Source organism: Myotis nattereri (assembly GCF_964212035.1).
Source record: "Myotis nattereri genome assembly, chromosome: 3".
NCBI classification, from domain to species: Eukaryota; Metazoa; Chordata; class Mammalia; order Chiroptera; family Vespertilionidae; genus Myotis; species Myotis nattereri.
The window spans coordinates 189,258,088-189,276,113 of NC_138077.1; the positions used below are offsets into that span (position 1 = coordinate 189,258,088).

The window sequence follows — 18,026 nt, forward strand, 5'->3', positions numbered from 1 at the left end:
TGACTGGGTCCCACAGTGCACCCCAGATTCTAACAGGAAGGAGATTTTCATATACATTTTACTAATTTTCTTTCATCTTAGACACTTCTATTATAGAGAAAGAGCAAATAGCAAATAGCAATATTAAAATACTTCCTCTAATCCCAGTTGGTATCCTTTGGAAATCTTAGCAAGTCCTCATTTTTTTTTTTTAAATATATTTTATTGATTTTTTAAAGAGAGGAAGGGAGAGAGATAGTTAGAAACATCGATGAGAGAGAAACATCAATCAGCCGCCTCCTGCACATCTACTGGGGATGTGCCCGCAACCCAGGTATATGCCCTTGACTGGAATCGAACCTGGGACCTTTCAGTCTGCAGGCCAACGCTCTATCCATTGAGCCAAACCGGTTTCGGCTCCTCTAATCCCTTTTAATGTGCACAAATTTCGTGCACTGGGCCACTAGTATATGGCTACAAGATCTTCCTGTTGAGAAAACTTGGATTTGAATGAAGTGTGCCAATAAAACTGATTTTTAGCAAAAACAAACAAGCTTTGATTAAAGAGTGCACCTTTAGTCACCTTTCCAAGAACTTCCTATATACCAGATGATACTGCAAATACCTGACAATATTTAATCCTCTCATCAATCTCTTACAAAGGGAAAACAGGTAAAGAAAGGCCAAATACTTTTAGCCTTAAGGTGGTAAAGCTATGGTTGGAGCTCACATTTTGTGCGCATCTGCTTTTTGCTTCTAGACCCTCTGTCAGAACAGTAGTAAAGGTCTGGGAATAGGCCTCAATTAGGACCTAGTCCTGTACATGTTGAGCTATTCATACCCACATTCTGGATTCAGAAAGCCAGTGGGGATGAGTCAAAGCTGGTGGGGCCCAAGCCTTCATCTCTACCCTTGACTCTGCTGTCAAGGGGCTCTTCTGCAGGAGGAGGGGGGTCAACAAAGCCAGCTGTTGGTGCAAGGGAGTTGGCTTCCAGTGAAGCTGAGCTGGGCACCTGTAGAAGAGAAGACAGATGTTTAACAGGTTTATGTAGAGGGTAGGAGCACAGGTTCTGGAGTTGGACTGGACTACCTTAGCGTCTCAACCAAGTTAACCCCACTGTGCTCCAATTTCCTCATCTGTTTACATACTAACCTGTTGGATGTGTGAGGGTCACAAGCCACAGGAAGCATTTGGCACAGTGGTCAACAAAGGCTGGCTGTTACCACACCGACCATACCCATGGTGTCCCTAGCTCTAGTTGAGCTCTCACCAGAGGTGGATACCGGTACTCGTGGGCACTGGCTGGATTGATCTCTGCCAGTGTTTGTACATCTGCATCTCTTGCATTCACCAGCCGCAGAAAGAGCTCAGCCTGACCTACCTGGGGAGAGGTGAAATGATACTGTATCCATACCTTTGAGTTGACCCACTCTCCATTTTCCACACTCACCTGGGGAATTCCATTCAGCTGCCCAAGGCTAAGGCTGGGATCCCGAGGAAGGGCCCGAAGTAGGAGACGCCAACGGCCACTAAGTACCCTCTGATCCCGGTCAAAGAGCACCAGTGAGGCCCAGGCCTTTGGTTGTGGTGCCCTAGCCCCTGCCAGCCCCTGCCAGGCTTGTAACTCACAGACCAGGGATAGTGATGGTGAGGGTGGGAGTCTAAAACAATGAAATTAAAAAGAGGTGTCAGAAGCCAGAACTGGTTCTACTCCCTTCCTAGAACTTGGCCTTCAGAGCCAGTAGCCCTGTATACAAATGAGAAAACTTATGGCAGGGATACCAAAGTCATCATTCCCACCTACTGACCTGGGTACAGGCTGCCTGCTGGCAAGGATGGCACAGTTGCCCATGGGCCCAGGAGCTGGAGGAGGGGGCAAACAAAGGGCTGGGGGCAAAGCTGTGGTCCCTCCTATATCCCGTCCATCTCGGGCCAAGACAGTCATTAGTTGCACCCAAGTCCAAGAAGCCTCAAGGCCCCGCAGGAAGTCATAGAAGATGACCAGGCCAGCCCTGGGGACACAGGTCTCAGTGAGCCTCCACACACACTCCTCTCACCACCCCTCCACACCCCTCGCCGTTCCCCAACACCAGCTGGTCCGTCACCAGCAGTGCTGACCGAGTCCCAGAGGATGCCCAAGGAGGGAGCAGGCCTCACCCAGGGTCGTAGGGAGCAGGGCCCAGAACATCAGCTGGGGGCAGGACAAAGTGTGGAGCCAGGCCCAGGTTCCTGCTCATGGCTCCAGGAAGCTGTGGCTGTGGGGAAGAGTTGAGTACTCCAGAAAGCTTCCTGGGTACTTAGGCTTCCCCACTACCCAGAGCAGAGCTGCCCCCACCCAACCCCTGGGTCCTCACAGTCCTTTCTGTGCCACCTAAGAACAGGATGCCTGTGGGGTGTGGAAGTGGTGGCAGCGGGGGAGCCACCGGTGGTGGGAGGCATGGGGGATCTTCCTTTCTCAGGCGCAGGCTGGGATTGGCCACAAATTGTGGCTCTCGGGACCCTAGATATAGAAGAGCAGGGAGCTCCTGAGCAGGAAGCAACAAGTAACTGGACTGAGACACGCTGCCTGAGAACCCACACCCTCCCACCCCCCCCCACCCCCCCCCACACACACACCTGGAGATGCACATGGACACAGACAGATGGGGCACAAACACACTTTCATTCCCCATGCATAGCCTAACACCTTCCTCTAAGCCTGGGGTGGGACTGGGATGCTCACTGACCCCAGGGTGCTCGGCCTGCACCCCTCTGCATCTGCAAAGCCAGAATTTCTGCCTCCAGACGCTGGTTTTCAGTCTCCACTGCTAGAAGTTTCCCAGATGTGGAACCTGCCCGCCTTCCTGTGATGAACAAGTCTGGCCTGTCACTTTTGACCGCTGGTGACCATCTTAATCCAGTTCTGAGCAGCTCTCAGGCCTTAGGACTCCCCGGAGAGGGTGGACTTCTTGGCTAACATCCTAGTCACTGCCTCAAAGGCCACCCAGGTTTTCTATCTCAGAGCTTTTGCTTAGGTGGTTCCCATGCCAAACATTCCCTCCCTCACCGCCCCTTTCTCCTTCCAAGACTAAGACCACCGCTTCCGTCAGACCCTCCTGGCTGGCCCCTCCTGTTCACCCCTGTGGGTACGTGACCGTCGAAGCTCCAGAGCATGTGTCTCCACTTGCAGCTGCCATATCTGGCCCAGAACGCCGGGGTCCCGACCCCCACCTCGAATGTAGGCCTCCCGCAGGGCCCTAGTGAGAACGGGATGAGAAGGCAACAACATCTTTACAAGACTGCTCAGTGCTTCGCCCATTGCCCGTCCCCGGGCCCAGACCTCACCCAATCTCAGCAGCCAGAGTCCCTGGGTTGGACGGTAGCACCGGCCAACAGAGTTCTGCCCTTTGCAAGGAGTTCTGCTCAGTCCTGGAGTTGGGGGCGACCCACGGAGAGACGTAGTTATTGATCCTCACCTGCGGCCGATCGCCCCATCCCTAACTCACACGGGCTTTCTTCCCCCAGCTTCCGAACCTATATTTTGTCCGCGTTGCCACCCTCCCCCCCCCCCCGCCCTCCCCCCCCCCCGCCCTTCCGGCTCCCCAGACCCGGGCCTGCTGGCTGACCCAGGCGGCGCTCAGGGCTCCTGCGCGCCGATCTCACCGGGGCTCAGACGGTAGCTGCTGAACGCGCGTTCCTAGCACCTCCAGAGCTCCCCTGGTCCGCCCGGCCTCCGCCCGGAGTTCTACCAGCTCCCGCTCCAGGCCCAAGAGGCGTGATAGACCTCCCCGGTTGCGGGCCAAACCTTGGAGGCGCCGGTTCAGTTCTAAGGGACCGAGTGAGAATGGGTTCAAGCAACCTCAGACCAAGGGGCGAGTACTTCGTCCCCCTCCCTGCAATCCCTTCCGCCTCACCTTCGCCTTGTCGCTCCAGGGCCAGGCTCTGTGCCTCTGCCTCTGCCGCGCGTATTGTGTGAGTCCGTTGCAGGGCCCGCAGCCGCTCGCTGGGGCTCCCAGCAGCCGCGGAGTTGGGGCCCTGGGTGGGAGCCTTTGGACGCCCCCAGGGCTGCACGGACTGCCTGGGAATTGCTGTTATCCAGGGTTGCATTTCCTCCAAGTACAGCCGCAGACCCTGCACCTAGAGATAACAGTAACCCGCGACCCCCATGTGGGGGTCATCTGACCCTTGATCTTTTGGGTAGGATGCTCAGTTTTGAGCCAGTGGGTAGTGCCCAGTGTACCTCTTCTGTTAGCTTCCTTAAAGCTGATTTGCTGGCTTCCTGCTCTGGGAAGCCCTGGTGTTCTTGGGACGCCGCAACCTGGATACAGCATGTGGGATGAGGAACCCTGAGGGCCAGGGTGGCTTGAATACCCAGCCATGGCCATGGAGGAGGCCCTTACCGTGGGACCTTGTGGTTCCGAGGCTTTTGAGGGCTGTGCTCCAAGTGTCACCTCCCGCGTCAAACGGCCAATGCAGAAGCGCTGAGTGTGAGTGGCCAACAGGGCCCAGGAGCGGAAAACCATGTCACAGGATCCACAGGGCAGGAGCCCCGGCTCCCCAGAGTGGGAGGCCATGGGATGGAACCCCTTCCCTGATACCAAGCCAAGACCTGCTGAAGACAGGACAGAGAGCAGGGGAAAGGGAGAAGAGGATGGAACAGAAAGAACAGAGAGGAAAGGCCAGGTTTATTGGGTCCACAGTATCAAGTTTGTTTGGGGAGGAGCCTTAGCTCCCTGGGCAGCAAGGACAGGCCTGGGCAGGTCTGGAGTATGGATGGGAAGGCTTGGTCATCTTTGGGAGGAGGCGATGGCTTGAAAAAATGTCACAAAGTCTGCTCCACCTCATTGCATGAGATGAGAGGGGCAAGTGTCTAATACGATACCTTGGTTTTTCTGCCTGTATTAATAAAACAAAGGGGAATGAACATCTGCCTCATGGACTCACTGAGCCCTTTTATAAAAAATAAGTTTTTTCATTGATTTCAGAGAGAGGGAGAGAGATAAAAACATCAATGAGAATCATTGATTGGCTGCCTCCTGCCCACCCCCCAAGTGGGGATCCTGCCCACCCCACCACTGGGGATCAAGCCCATAACCAGGGCATGTATACTTGACTGGAATCAAACCCGGGACCCTTTAGTCTGCAGGGGACACTATCCACTGAGCCAAAGTGGCTAGGGCTTGCTGAGCCCTTCTAACACACTCCATCATTGGTTAATCTAACGGCCTCTGGCAGGGAAGTGTTATCTTATTCATTTTTGTTTGCCTAAGTGGATGTAACTCAAGTTAGTGTCATTCTCCATTCTTGAAACACTGGAGAGTAGGTAGTCTGCCTTTATGAGCATTCTGCCAGGAACCCATGTCTTTCTTTCTTCTGCCAAATGCTTTGTTTCCATTTGGTTCAGGGCATTGGAGAGGGCACTATGTTGGTTATTAGCCTTTTATTATATAGGATAACCATATGTACTATATATATATTTTTTTGTACTATACTTTTATACAACTGGCAGGGCAGGTTTGTTTACACCAGCATCACCACAAACTTCTAAGTAATGCAATGTGCTTATGATGGCTATGTCACTAGGTGACAGGGTATTTTTTTTTAGCTCTATTATCATTTTACTAGTGGCCCGGTGCACAGATTTGTGCACATTGAAAGGAAATTATAAGAAATATTTTAATATCACTATTCACTCTTTCTCTATAATAGAAGTGTCAACCAAATTCATGATTGACAATGACAGATCAAAACACGTGTGCGATTGGCACAAGCGAGAGCTTTATATGTATCGCGAATGCGTGGGTCAACTTAGCCTTGTATAGATATAAAGTTGCTTAATTAGAACTGCTTTCTGATGTTGCTAAACTTTTTCCAGCCCAGTGAAGCACTCTAACTTCTCTTTCAGGTAATTGTCAGCAACACAGCAGTAAATATCAACACGAAGTAGATTATTATTGTAGATCACACAGGGAGAACAAAGGGTAAAATATTTGACTGCAGCAGTGTTTGACTATATACTGTGCAGTGAGAAAACCTGAAGTCATTTTCAAGTTCCACCATTTTTCAAAAATTGATTTTAGAGAGGAAGGGAGAGGAATAGAGAGATAGAAACATCAATGATGAGAATCATTGATCAGCGGACTCCTGCACACCCCCTACTGGGAATTGAGCCCGCAACCCAGGCATGTGCCCTTGGCTGGAATTGAACCTGGGACCCTTCAGTCCATAGGCCAACACTCTATCCACTTAGCCAAACCGGCCAGGGCTAAGTTCCACCATTTTTAAAAAAATATATATTTTATTGATTTTTTACAGAGAGGAAGGGAGAGGGATAGAGAGTTAGAAACATTGATCAGCTGTATCCTGCACACCACCCACTGGGGATGTGCCTGCAACTGAGGTACATGCCCTTGACGGTAATCGATCCTGGGACCCTTCAGTCCGCAGGCCGACGCTCTATCCACTGAGCCAAACCGGTTTCGGCCATCTTGGTTTCTATTGTTTATTTTTAAATGGCCAGTGTGTATCATGGGAGCTCCTGCGTTGAGCATCTGCCCCTTGGTGGTCATTGTATATCATAGCTACTGGTCAGACAGACACTTAACCTTTTATATATATATAGACTAGAGGCCTGATGCACAAAATTCGTGCAAGGGGCTCGGCCCTTGCAGCTGCAGTGGCTGCTTTGGCCCTCACAGCCCCGGCTTTGTCCGGAAGGTCATCCAGAGGGTTGTTCCGCTGTCTGGTCTAATTAGCATGTTAAGCTTGTATTATTATAGATGGGACCACTGTTGATATTTGATCTGTTAACTGGAACATCATTATGTGGTGCATGAATATATTTCATTGATTCTAAGATGCATGTTTTTAAACACAGATCAGATTCACGAGTAACGGGAGTGTCACAATTTGGCAAGCATTATCTTAATGCATAAAAAATGTCTTAAAAGTATATAAATTCCATGAAATACAATATAGTTCTTACTGCTCTATCTCAGCCACTATTTCCACATGGACTGTTTATACCAGTAGAAGAGACAAGTACAGAAAGGTAGATAGGGTCTCTGCCTTCCCAACCTTAGAATCTAGCAAATGACATTCTCATCTCTGTCTCTAACCTAAACCCCACCTGCAGCTCACACTTCGTTAGTCATCCTTCTAACATGAAATCAGGCCTGTTGTTATTCTTGTGCTGTCACCCATTAGAGTATCATCTTGGACCTCTATATCCACTAGGGACCATGTACTACTGTAGGGACTGCCAAAGAGTGCCAGTAAATATCTGTTGTTTAACTTTTTTTTTTTTTTATGATTTTTTAAAAAAAATATATTTTATTGATTTTTTTACAGAGAGGAAGGGAGAGAGATAGAGAGCCAGAAACATCGATGAGAGAGAAACATCGATCAGCTGCCTCCAGCACATCTCCCACTGGGGATGTGCCCACAACCCAGGTACATGCCCTTGACCGGAATCGAACCTGGAACCCTTCAGTCCGCAGGCCGACGCTCTATCCACTGAGCCAAACCGGTTTTGGCTGTTGTTTAACTTCTGCTTGTCCATCAGATCTTGGCCTAAACTTTCATTAAAATATTTTTTTTTTAATTGAGCCCAGCCAGCATGGCTCAGTGGTTGAGCATTGACCTATGAACCAGGAGTTCATGGTTTGAGTCCTGTGCCTGGATTGTGGGCTTGATCCCCAGTGGGGAGCATGCAGGAGGCAGAAGATCAATGATTCACTCTCATTATTTATGTTTCTATACTTCTCTCCCTCTCCCTTCCTCTCTGAAAAATAAAAAAATATATACATTTTTTGTTAATCCTCAACTGAGGATTTTTTTCCATTGACTTTTAGGGAGAGTGGGAGAGAGAGGGAAAGACAGAGAAACATCTATGTGAGAGAAATACATTGATTGGTTGCCTCCTGCAGGAGCCCTGGCCAGGGGAGGAGCCTGCAACCAAGGTACGAACTCTTGACCAGAATTGAACCTTTTACCCTTTGGTCCACAGGCCGATGCTCTATCCACTCAGCCAAACCAGCTGGGCCAATAAAAATACATTAAAAAGAAGATATATTGCTTTTGTTAATGCTCATCTGAGGGTATTTTTTCTATTGCTTTTTACAGTGGGAGGGCGGGTATCAGGAAACACACACACACACACACACACACACACACACACCAATGTGAGAGACGCATTGATTGGTTGCCTCCCACATGGGCCCCAAACATGGCAGGGATTGAATCTGTAACCCAGGTGTGTGCCCTTGACCAGGAATTGAGTCAGTGAGTGGGCCAACACTATAACCATCGACACCACCAACAGGGATATTCTTTTTATTGACTGATTTTAGAAAGAGAAGGGAGGTAGAGAGAAACACTGATTTGTTGTTCTAGTTATTTATGCATTCATTGGTTGATTAAAAAAATATTTGTATTGATTTTTAGAGAGAAAGAGCGAAACATCAATTGACGGCCTCCTGCACACTCCCTACTGGGGAATCAAGTCTGCAAACTGGGCATGTGCCCTGATTGGGAATCTAACCAGAAACCTTTCAGTGCACAGAACGATGCCCAACAAACTGAGCCACAACTGATCAGGCTCACTGGTTGATTCTTGTGTGTGTCCTGACTGGGGATAAAATCTGTAACCTTGGCATATGGGGATGATGCTCTAACCCAGTGGTAGGCAAACTCATTAGTCAACAGAGCCAAATATCAACAGTACTTCTTCAAAATAGACTCGCCCAGGCCAAAAACATACTTCTGCGCATGGGCCACGAAGTTTCACTTGCACTGTTCGTGCGCCCGCATGTGGTATTTGTGGAAGAGCCACACTCAAGGGGTCAAAGAGCCGCATGTGGCTCGCGAACCGCAGTTTGCCGACCACGGCTCTAACCAACTGAGCTACCTGGCCAGGGTTAAATTTTCATTTTTAACATAACTGTGTCTTTTCTTCTCTACTGGTCCGGGCACTCCTCGTATCACCCAGAGCCTTGCACAATACCTGGGACACACAAGAACCTGGGGAGTATTTGTTGAATGAAAAAATCTGTCTCCTCCACTGGTCACCCAGCCAGCATTGGCTCAAACCCTTTCCCACATGTTCTTATTTGGCAGGAAAGTTGAGGCACAGACCTTCCTTAATATACATACATTGGTAAATACATGGGCAGTGAATTAGTTTCTGGAAATAAACTTGGGTTTCTGATTTCATTACTGGTAATTTTATTGCACAGGTTTTCAAAAAAGTAGCTGCTAAAAGGAGAAACAGGTGTGTGTGAATTTAGATGTTCCTCAGACTGCCAGAAGTAGTTCCCCTAAAAAAGAAACCACTCAATCTAATATTAAAGAAAATATACTTCTTACACAAGACAATCCAAACTGATGCAAAATATTTATTCCAAGTTAGTTATTTTATGCAGTAGTTTCCCCCTCAAGACTTGTGATAACCACATCTTTTAAATCTGTAAATAATGTTATCAAAATAATCTTAATCTTTGAAATCTCACAAAAATTTATATTTTACAATCCACCCTGAATATCAAGGCTGCAAGAATAACACATTTCCTATATCCAAATATTTTACAGCTGTACCCAAAAAGAAAAAAAAAGAAACAAACAAACAAAAACCCCCCCCACATATGCTTGGTTAAGGGCTAACGTTACCCGAGCAGCCAAAAATAAAATAAAATATCCAAATTATTAGCATTAATTTAATACAATTATAACTTCAATAGTCACTTTGTCATTGACAATGATTGCTTGAGCACAGGGGTGAGTGCCCCAAGGGCTGGTGGAAGCTATTGCTGCAGACCAGTGTCTCCTCCTCTCTGCACTGTCAGCTCCCACTTGTGCATCGCCCCATATATACTGTGTGTGTATTTTAAAAATATTTCTCACCACACAAATTTTCTCTACTAAGCGAATAACAGGAAAGAAAAACAACAAAAGCTAAACAAGCCAATCGCTCTCTCTTTGGGATATGATTATTTCCCTTGTGCATGAAATATTCAACAACAACATAAGAAAAGGAAAAGGTTTTTTTGTATTCTCCATAAGCACACAAGCTGAGTTTATGGGTCAGATTTAACTGTGAACATTTATGTGCCTACTTCCAGGCATCGTCATCTGATGTTTCACTGCTACTGGTTTCTGTGTCTGAATCCTCAAACTCTGCTTTGCACGTGCTTCTCCAAGGGGAGAACAGGCTAGAAGTGCGGCTTTGCAAGAAGCCATTCTTCCCAAAGCCATTTCTTCTCAGCTGTGTAAGCATGGGAAACAAAGAAAAAAACAAAACAAAACATCAATATTGACACAGGGCCCTTGGGACCTGGAAAGGCCAGGTCTCAATTCAATTCTAGGCAGAATGTAGAGGGAGACCTTCTAAGAGATGCAAGATTTCTTGTAGGAGTGCTTAGCTCACTTTAATGCACAAATGAATAATCCAAGGATCTGTTTAAAATGCAGATAAAGGATGACTGGGGTAGGTTTGAGCTTCCATATTTCTACAAGTTCCCAGGTAATAACAATGAGAGGGAAACAGAGTTCTGGGTAGCAAAGTCTTTTAGCCTATATTTTTGCTTTATAGGACACAATTGGTACTTATGATTTAATATATACCACCAGGATAGAAGCTCCGTGAGGTTTGTAGAGATTCCACTGATCTTGTCCATCACTGTAAACTCTAAGGTCTGGCAGTATTTTACTCAGAGCAAGAATTGAAGCATTTACTGAATAAATTCAAATTTGGCTTCTTGGCTATGGCCAGAGTACCAGAGGAAACCCACAGGGCTAACATCACAAGAGGGTGAGCCTGCTTCCCTAGGGACCAAGGGCTTATTTCACAACTTTGGAATATAGTCCTGTGGTTCTGATAAGGGGTGAAAGCTTCCAGGATGAAAGCACATACTACCTCCTGGAACCTGCTAACCCTGATCTGGTTTTTGTATGCAACACTGCAGATCGCTATTGCCCAGGCAGATTTAGATGTTCTTTTATATTTTGACTAGAGGCTCGGTGCACGGATTCGTGCACCAGTGGGGGGGGGGGTCCCTTGGCTTGGTCTGCAGGGATCGGGCTGAAACCGGCTCTCTGACATCCCCTGAGGGGTCCCAGATTACGAGAGGGTGGTTCTCAGGTGACGCATCCCAGAATCAGGCTCCCCTCCGCTCTGGTTCCGGGTGTGTCACCCAAGAACCAAAGGTACAAAGTCACTGCAGTTTGGCAGCTCTTGTGGTGAGCGTCTTTCACCTGGTGATTATTGCGCATCAGAGCTACTGGTGAAGGATCGAACGGTCGCTTAGGTTTTATTTATATATATATATATAATGGCAACATATTTTCTTTTTCAAGGTCCTTCTCTCACACTAAGCTGGGCTCCTTAAGGGCTACGACTGTCCTGACATCTCAATTTCCCTACTCGTTAATTGGTCTCCAGGAAAGGTTATGACATACCTGCTCTGTCTTCATATGGAACTCTTTCAGCTCATCCTCTGTGAGGGGGAGGTAATTCTCATCGTTTTCAGGATACTCCTGCCATCCCATTGCTTTCAATAGCCTGGAGGAAGGAGGTCAGGCAAAGAAAACATACCTTGAAGCATAAGTGGGAAGCCCACAACTTTCCACAGAAAACTTTTCTCCCCAGGGGCAATGGTACCCATTTCGATGTTGGACAAGAAACGTAGGTTCTTTTATCCCCAGTGAAATAAGCTTTCATTATTGTTATTTAGGTGCTTGTAATTATATAGGGGATTTCCACAGTTGCTCTTTCCAGATCATAAGAGTTACAGAGAAGAGATACTAAAAGCAGAAAATAAGACCGCATAATGAAAGGAGCCAAATTGCAAGGGCCCTCATTGTCCCATAGACAAAACAGAGGAATAAATCTCACTTTTGTCTCGTGAGCAAATTAGCACATTTCCACATATAATGAAGTTCTTGTTCAATTTCAAGACATTAATGTTCTCCTTAACATTATGACCCCAAAAGTTCCTCTGGACGGGAGCCTCCTGCAGAAAGGTACTATATCACTTGGTAAGCCCCATGTGCCATTCAGCTGCCCAGACAGTTGGCTGCTCTGCGTTTAAGGGTTTCACTTAAAGAACAAGCTCCAGAATTGGGGCCCCATGCCTCCCAAGGCCCCTTCAATGAGTCTTATAGTAACTGCTCAGTTGGGCCAGGAGGGTCCAAGGAGAGAGCACAACAGTCCCAGGAAACAGGTCTCCCTCTCCTCTTTTCAACTGGAGCCATAAACTGAGTCTGAAACTACAGAAAAGCCTTAGGAGTTTCAAAAAGCTGTTTGATTCTGTTAAGGAACATCCATTGAGAAACAGGTCAATCTGGGGCATACAAAGAACAAGTTAGGGTGCTCATGGGACTTCCATTTGTATGCTGGACTCAACCCGAGATGTCTTAAGTATGGTGCAGCTCCTTGCAAGCCACACACAGCATCCTCTGGGATCTGATCCTCACTTACCTGTGCTCTGCTTCCAGTGAGTGTGAGAGGACCTCCCCTTCCTCCTCTACAGAGAGAGGGAGACCATTCTGATGACACCCTTCCTCTCCATTTTCCTTTGGTTCAGGTGTGCTGTTGTCCTCCAACTGCAGTAAGGAAAAGAACTCACTTTGTGTAACAATCCTTTCAGGCAAGACAAGCGATCTACAAGAAGGAGTCAGAACCCAGGGAAGTGCTTGACAGAAGACAACTTCAACCCATAGGCTTTCCCCATTTAAAAATGAGGAATAGCCCTGGCCACTGTGGCTCAGTTGGTTGGGAGCTGTCTCATGCACCAAAGGGTTACCAGTTCAATTCCAGGTCAGGGCACATGCCTGGGTTGTGGGGAACGTGCAGGAGACAGGTGATTGATGTTTTGCTGTCAACTGTCACCTCTCTCTCCCTCTTTAAAATTAACTTAAGGATCTTTAAAAAGAAATAAAAAAATGAGGACTTGCAGCGGGCTGCTGTGGCTCAGTGGTTGAGTACTGACCTATGAACCAGGAGGTCACAGTTTGATTCCTGGTCAGGCACATGCCTGGGTTTCAGGCTCAGGAGAATGCAGGAGGCAGCTGATCGATGATTCTCTCTCATCATAGATGTTTCTGTCTCTCCCTCTCCCTTCGTCTCTGAAATCAATAAAAAATATATATATATATATTTTTAAAAATGAGGACTTGCGCCCTAGCCGGTTTGGCTCAGTGGATGGAGCATTGGCCTGCAGACTAAAGGGTCGCAGGTTCAATTCTGGCCAAGGGCATATGCCTGGGTTGTGGGCTTGATCCCCAGTAGGGGACATGCATGAGGCAGCCTATCAATGATGCTCTGTCATCATTGATGTTTCTCTCTCTCTCTCCCTTCCTCTCTAAAATCAATAAAAGTATATTAATAAAAAAAAAAAATGAGGACTTGCCCTACCTGGTTTGGCTCAGTGGATAGAGCAGTCAGCCTGTGGACTGAAGTGTCCTGAGTTCGATTCCAGTTAAGGGCACATGCCCGGGTTGCAGGCTCGATCCCAGGCAGGGGGTGTGCAGGAGGCAGCTGATCAATGATTCTCTCTCATCACTGATGTTTCTATCTCTCTCTCTCTCCCACTCCCTTCCTCTCCGAAATCAATAGAAATATATTTTAAAAAAATGAGGAGCCGAAACCGGTTTGGCTCAGTGGATAGAGCGTCGGCCTGTGGACTGAGAGGTCCCAGGTTCGATTCCGGTCAAGGGCATGTACCTGGGTTGCGGGCATATCCCCAGTGGGAGATGTGCAGGAGGCAGCTGATCGATGTTTCTCTCTCATCGATGTTTCTGACTCTCTATCTCTCTCCCTTCCTCTCTGTAAAAAATCAATAAAATATATTTAAAAAAAAAAAAATGAGGACTTGCTAAGATTTCCAAAGGATACCAACTGGCCACCATCTACAGGTTATGTCAACAATGGAGAAGCTACTAGATACTATTGTTCTTATTTTGCAATACAATATAGCCCTGACAAAAGCTTCTATTATTTACCAACTTCTTACAGGCCTGACCAGTTCAGGACTAAAGCAGTGCTGCTCAGTTGAAGAATACTGAGTCCCAAGGCAACTATCATTAAAATAAGCCCTAATTTGAAATCTGTTGAACAAAGAATTAAACTCATTCTACCAGAGGCTATTAGTCCTACAGACACTTTTCTATACATTTAAAAACTTGCTACATCTTTCTCCTAAGAAGAAAAAAAGCACACACACAGCGTAAGAAAACACCTGTGCTGCCTAGAAAAAATCTATGCTCTTACATCCTCCAGCTTGTCACAGTCTCTGTTCTCTGAGAAGTCTCCGTTCCGGTCATCCTTCAGAGTCTTCAGAAACTCGCTTTTCCTGTCGGTGGTTCGGCGGGTCAACTTGGTCAGTCGAGAGGAGCTGATCTCAATGGGAGGAGTGGTGCTGGAGGGACTCTGCACAAATAGATTGCAAACAGCAACTACTGGGATTCTCCGGGTCACTTCTACATGGATTGATTTCCAGAATCTGGTAGCCTAGCTATCATTCTGTCTTTGACACCCAAAACAAACAAACAGACAAGCTAACTAACAAACTAACTATCCTTTTCATTTAAGCGTACTTTAGCTTTGCTGTGTTTTACAGTTAAAACTGGATGACTTGCCCAGCCAGTGTGGCTCAGTGGTTGAGTGTGGACCCATGAACCAAGAGGTCATAGTTCGATTCCTGGTCAGGGCACACGCCCGGGTTGCTGGCTCGATCTCTAGTAAGGGGCATACAGGAGGCAGCCCATCACTAATTCTCATCATTGATGTTTCTCTCTCCCTTCCTCTAAAATCAATGAAAAAATTTAAAAAATTAAATAAGATTAGATGGCTTACATAGCACCTCTTTGATTTTTCTACAGACACCAGCATAATGTCAGTTTTAACACAGGCTGAACCTTGTCTATTCCAAAACAACTACCCCACTCAGCTACTGCCCATCTTTGCAATGCTAACAGGAATCACTAGTAAACAAACAACTTTGAGCTAAGCAGAGATACAAAGGAAATCGAGTTAGAGCTGTATGTGTCACACTGAGTACGTCAGTAAAGTAAATGGGAAATGGCAACTTTAGCAAAGGCCTCTGCTTTATCTTCACTCACCTCTTTGGGAGAGCTTAAAACTGCACCACCAGCCAGTACTACTGGTTTGGTAACAGAGATTGGACTGGTAAAAGCAGACTCCCGGCTAGAGGAAAGGGATCCTGATTTGTGTTCCATTCTGTTAGCTTTCCATGCACTGGGCTACATTGGAAGAAAGAACAAATCAGAACAAGCATGCAGACAGCTCAGCCTGTAAGATCACAAGGCAAAGAGTGAAATGTTACATGGGAACATTACTTTCCAGAGCAAACCCGTTTCAACATGTTTGGGAAGAATGCAACCTCTTAGGCACTTGAAATAAAAAGGCAGATGGGAACCAAAAGATCCATGGATATTAATAAATATTTTTCAAAACAACAACAACAAAAAACTCTAGTTCAACAAGCCTGGAACATGCTGGAGTGAATAGAGTTCAATAGGTTTCTTCGGTTTGGCTCAGTGGATAGAGGGTCAGCCTGCGGACTGAAGGGTCCCAGGTTCGATTCCGGTCAAGGGCATGTGCCTGGGTTGCGAGCACATCCCCAGTGGGAGATGTGCAGGAGGCAGCTGATCGATGTTTCTCTCTCATCGATGTTTCTAACCCTCTATCTCTCTCCCTTCCTCTCCGTAAAAAAATCAATAAAATATATTAAAAAAAAAAAGGTTTCTTTACTGTGCTATTTCTCAAAGCATCTAACTGTACATGTGAATTTGAGAAGCAGATATAATATACAACATTTTCCAAAATTATGTGACACCAAAATGTATTCTTTTATGGTGTGTTAACCTAAATGTAATCCTGATACCCTAAAAAAAAAGCATACCAGAAAAATACTGTTTTCCAGAAACTTCAATGGCTAGTTCCAGTCCAGGGTGGGCAATATAAATGGCTGGACATTCCTGCTTAGTCCAGAGGCCCTCCTTTTGCACAGCCTTGTGGGGTCTGGGCATATTCTGTCACTCTGGCCCTGGCCCCAACTATGATGACAGCATAGCTGGAATACAGAGTCAATTATACTATCTGAAGAGAATAGGGAAGACAAAGCATGCTGATGGAGTGAGACTGAAACAAGTGAAAACAACCTTTCTCCAGAAAGAAACAATGAAAACCGAGAGACATTCACAACAAAGAAAGGGTCTGAGTAAAAAGAATTCTTTCTTGGTATTAAAGAGGATACTATAGTCTTTAGGAAAGGAACTAACTCATTATCTACCATGTATCAGATGCTCATCATGCTGTTTTATTTAATTCTTAATTCAATCAGGCATAATTATGATGTTCACTTTTTACAGAGAATGACACTGAGGTTAAGAAAGTTATACAATTCGTTCAAGGTTACTCAAGTAGTATGTGGTAACTTTTTTCACAATGACTCCAAAAGAACATGCAAGCAGATAAAAGACAGAGAAAAGATTGTTTTTCTTGCTGAAAAATCTAAAGACGGCTGCTTATGACAGGCTAAATATACACAGAGCATAGAAACATGGAAGGTTTCTGTCATAGTAGTATGGAAGGTTTAACAGGCAGCGTTATATGCAAAAGGATACCTATATCTCTGCCCAACTTGATCTTCATCTTCCATTACTCGAACACTGTGTGCTCACCGGAGAAAACAATTATGCCCCACATCTTCTTATTAGAGGAATTACATATGGAAATACTCTAAAGTTAACCACATACTGACCACTGTTTTCTTTTAAAAAATGTGTTGTCTTTTCCTCCAAACTACAAATCAAGCCCAATTCTCCACCTCAAATGATTTTGTGCTTTCTACTGGACTGAAAAATAGAAATCACTAAATCCAAACTTTCCCTAATTACTTCCTTTGCACCTCAAGTTCCTTTGAAAGCTTCATCCTTTCTACCATTCTGCATGTGTTTGTTCTTTTTCCTTTGAGAATTTGTCAATTATTTCTCCCTTGTATCTTTAATCTCGTTCTCTCTAATGGTTTGTTGAACATCTAGAGAAAAATGCATAGATAAATCCCCTTCTGCCTACTAGTCATTTCACCTCTTCCTTCCTCTAACATCTTATATTCAAGGTACCCAGAACCACTCTTTCCAACTTTTCCTGAAACTGATCTTTCTCACTTATCTAACTCCAGTGAAATAGTTCCATAGTTATTCCAGTTTCTCAGGGAAGAATACTTAAGTGTTCTCTGTTTTTTTCCTGTTTAATCTGCTTCCCATTATGTGCCATCACCACCTCCTTTCTTTGCCTACTTTTACATTCTCTGTTCAAGCTTCATTACCTTTTACAAGGACAACAGCAGCAGCCTTTACATCAGTTTTCCTATTTTCAATCTATCTTCAATTTAGTCCTACACAACAGGGCTTGTGATGTTAGCCCTGTGGGTTTCCTCTGGTACTCTGGCCAGAGCCAAGAAGCCAAATTTGAATTTATTCAGTAAATGCTTCAATTCTTGCTCTGAGTAAAATACTGCCAGACCTTAGAGTTTACAGTGATGGACAAGATCAGTGGAATCTCTACAAACCTCACAGAGCTTCTATCCTGGTGGTATATATTAAATCATAAGTACCAATTGTGTCCTATAAAGCAAAAATATAGGCTAAAAGACTTTGCTACTCAGAACTCTGTTTCCCTCTCATTGTCATCACCTGGGAACTTGTAGAAATATGGAAGCTCAAACCCTACCCCATTCATCCCTTATCTGCATTTTAAACAGATCCTTAAATTATTCGTTTGTGCATTAAAGTGTGCTAAGCACTCCTACAAGAAATGATACCAGTCTTTTAAGGGTTTTTTGGGGGAATAATGAGAAAATTTTGTGAAGTACTTAAAATTAGCATATTAGTACTAATAAATGCTAGCTATTACTGTCAACATGGCAGCACCTTATGTCCCTTTCCTTAAGAGTTTATGAAGAGTTTCCATAAATGTTACTTTATTTTAAACTAGAGGTCCAGTTCATGAATTCGTGCACCAGTGGGGTCCCTGGTATCATTACCT

At 45.6% G+C, this 18,026-nt stretch overlaps 2 protein-coding genes across 2 annotated transcripts in view; both read right to left on the reverse strand.

The window, feature by feature from the left end:
* Positions 1-221: 221 nt before the first annotated feature.
* On the reverse strand, positions 222-4,533 carry CCDC17 (coiled-coil domain containing 17; the record flags this gene model as incomplete). The annotated part of the gene is given in 13 exon segments (XM_081086080.1): positions 222-992; positions 1,251-1,361; positions 1,431-1,641; positions 1,789-1,992; positions 2,138-2,235; positions 2,335-2,480; positions 2,707-2,823; positions 3,098-3,216; positions 3,305-3,388; positions 3,623-3,785; positions 3,874-4,096; positions 4,200-4,289; positions 4,291-4,533. Coding segments are annotated over 13 exon segments (1,968 nt in total). The 3' UTR covers positions 222-833.
* Positions 4,534-9,339: 4,806 nt separating this feature from the next.
* Positions 9,340-18,026, reverse strand: part of GPBP1L1 (GC-rich promoter binding protein 1 like 1) — a 49,677-nt gene continuing 40,990 nt past the window's right edge. Inside the window, exons 9-13 of the mRNA XM_081085856.1 lie at positions 15,077-15,217; positions 14,226-14,384; positions 12,435-12,559; positions 11,414-11,516; positions 9,340-10,220 (exon numbers count right to left, since the gene is read on the reverse strand). Coding sequence (XP_080941982.1) covers positions 10,068-10,220; positions 11,414-11,516; positions 12,435-12,559; positions 14,226-14,384; positions 15,077-15,217 — 681 coding nt within the window. The 3' untranslated portion in view covers positions 9,340-10,067. The remainder of the gene's footprint in view (positions 10,221-11,413; positions 11,517-12,434; positions 12,560-14,225; positions 14,385-15,076; positions 15,218-18,026) is intronic.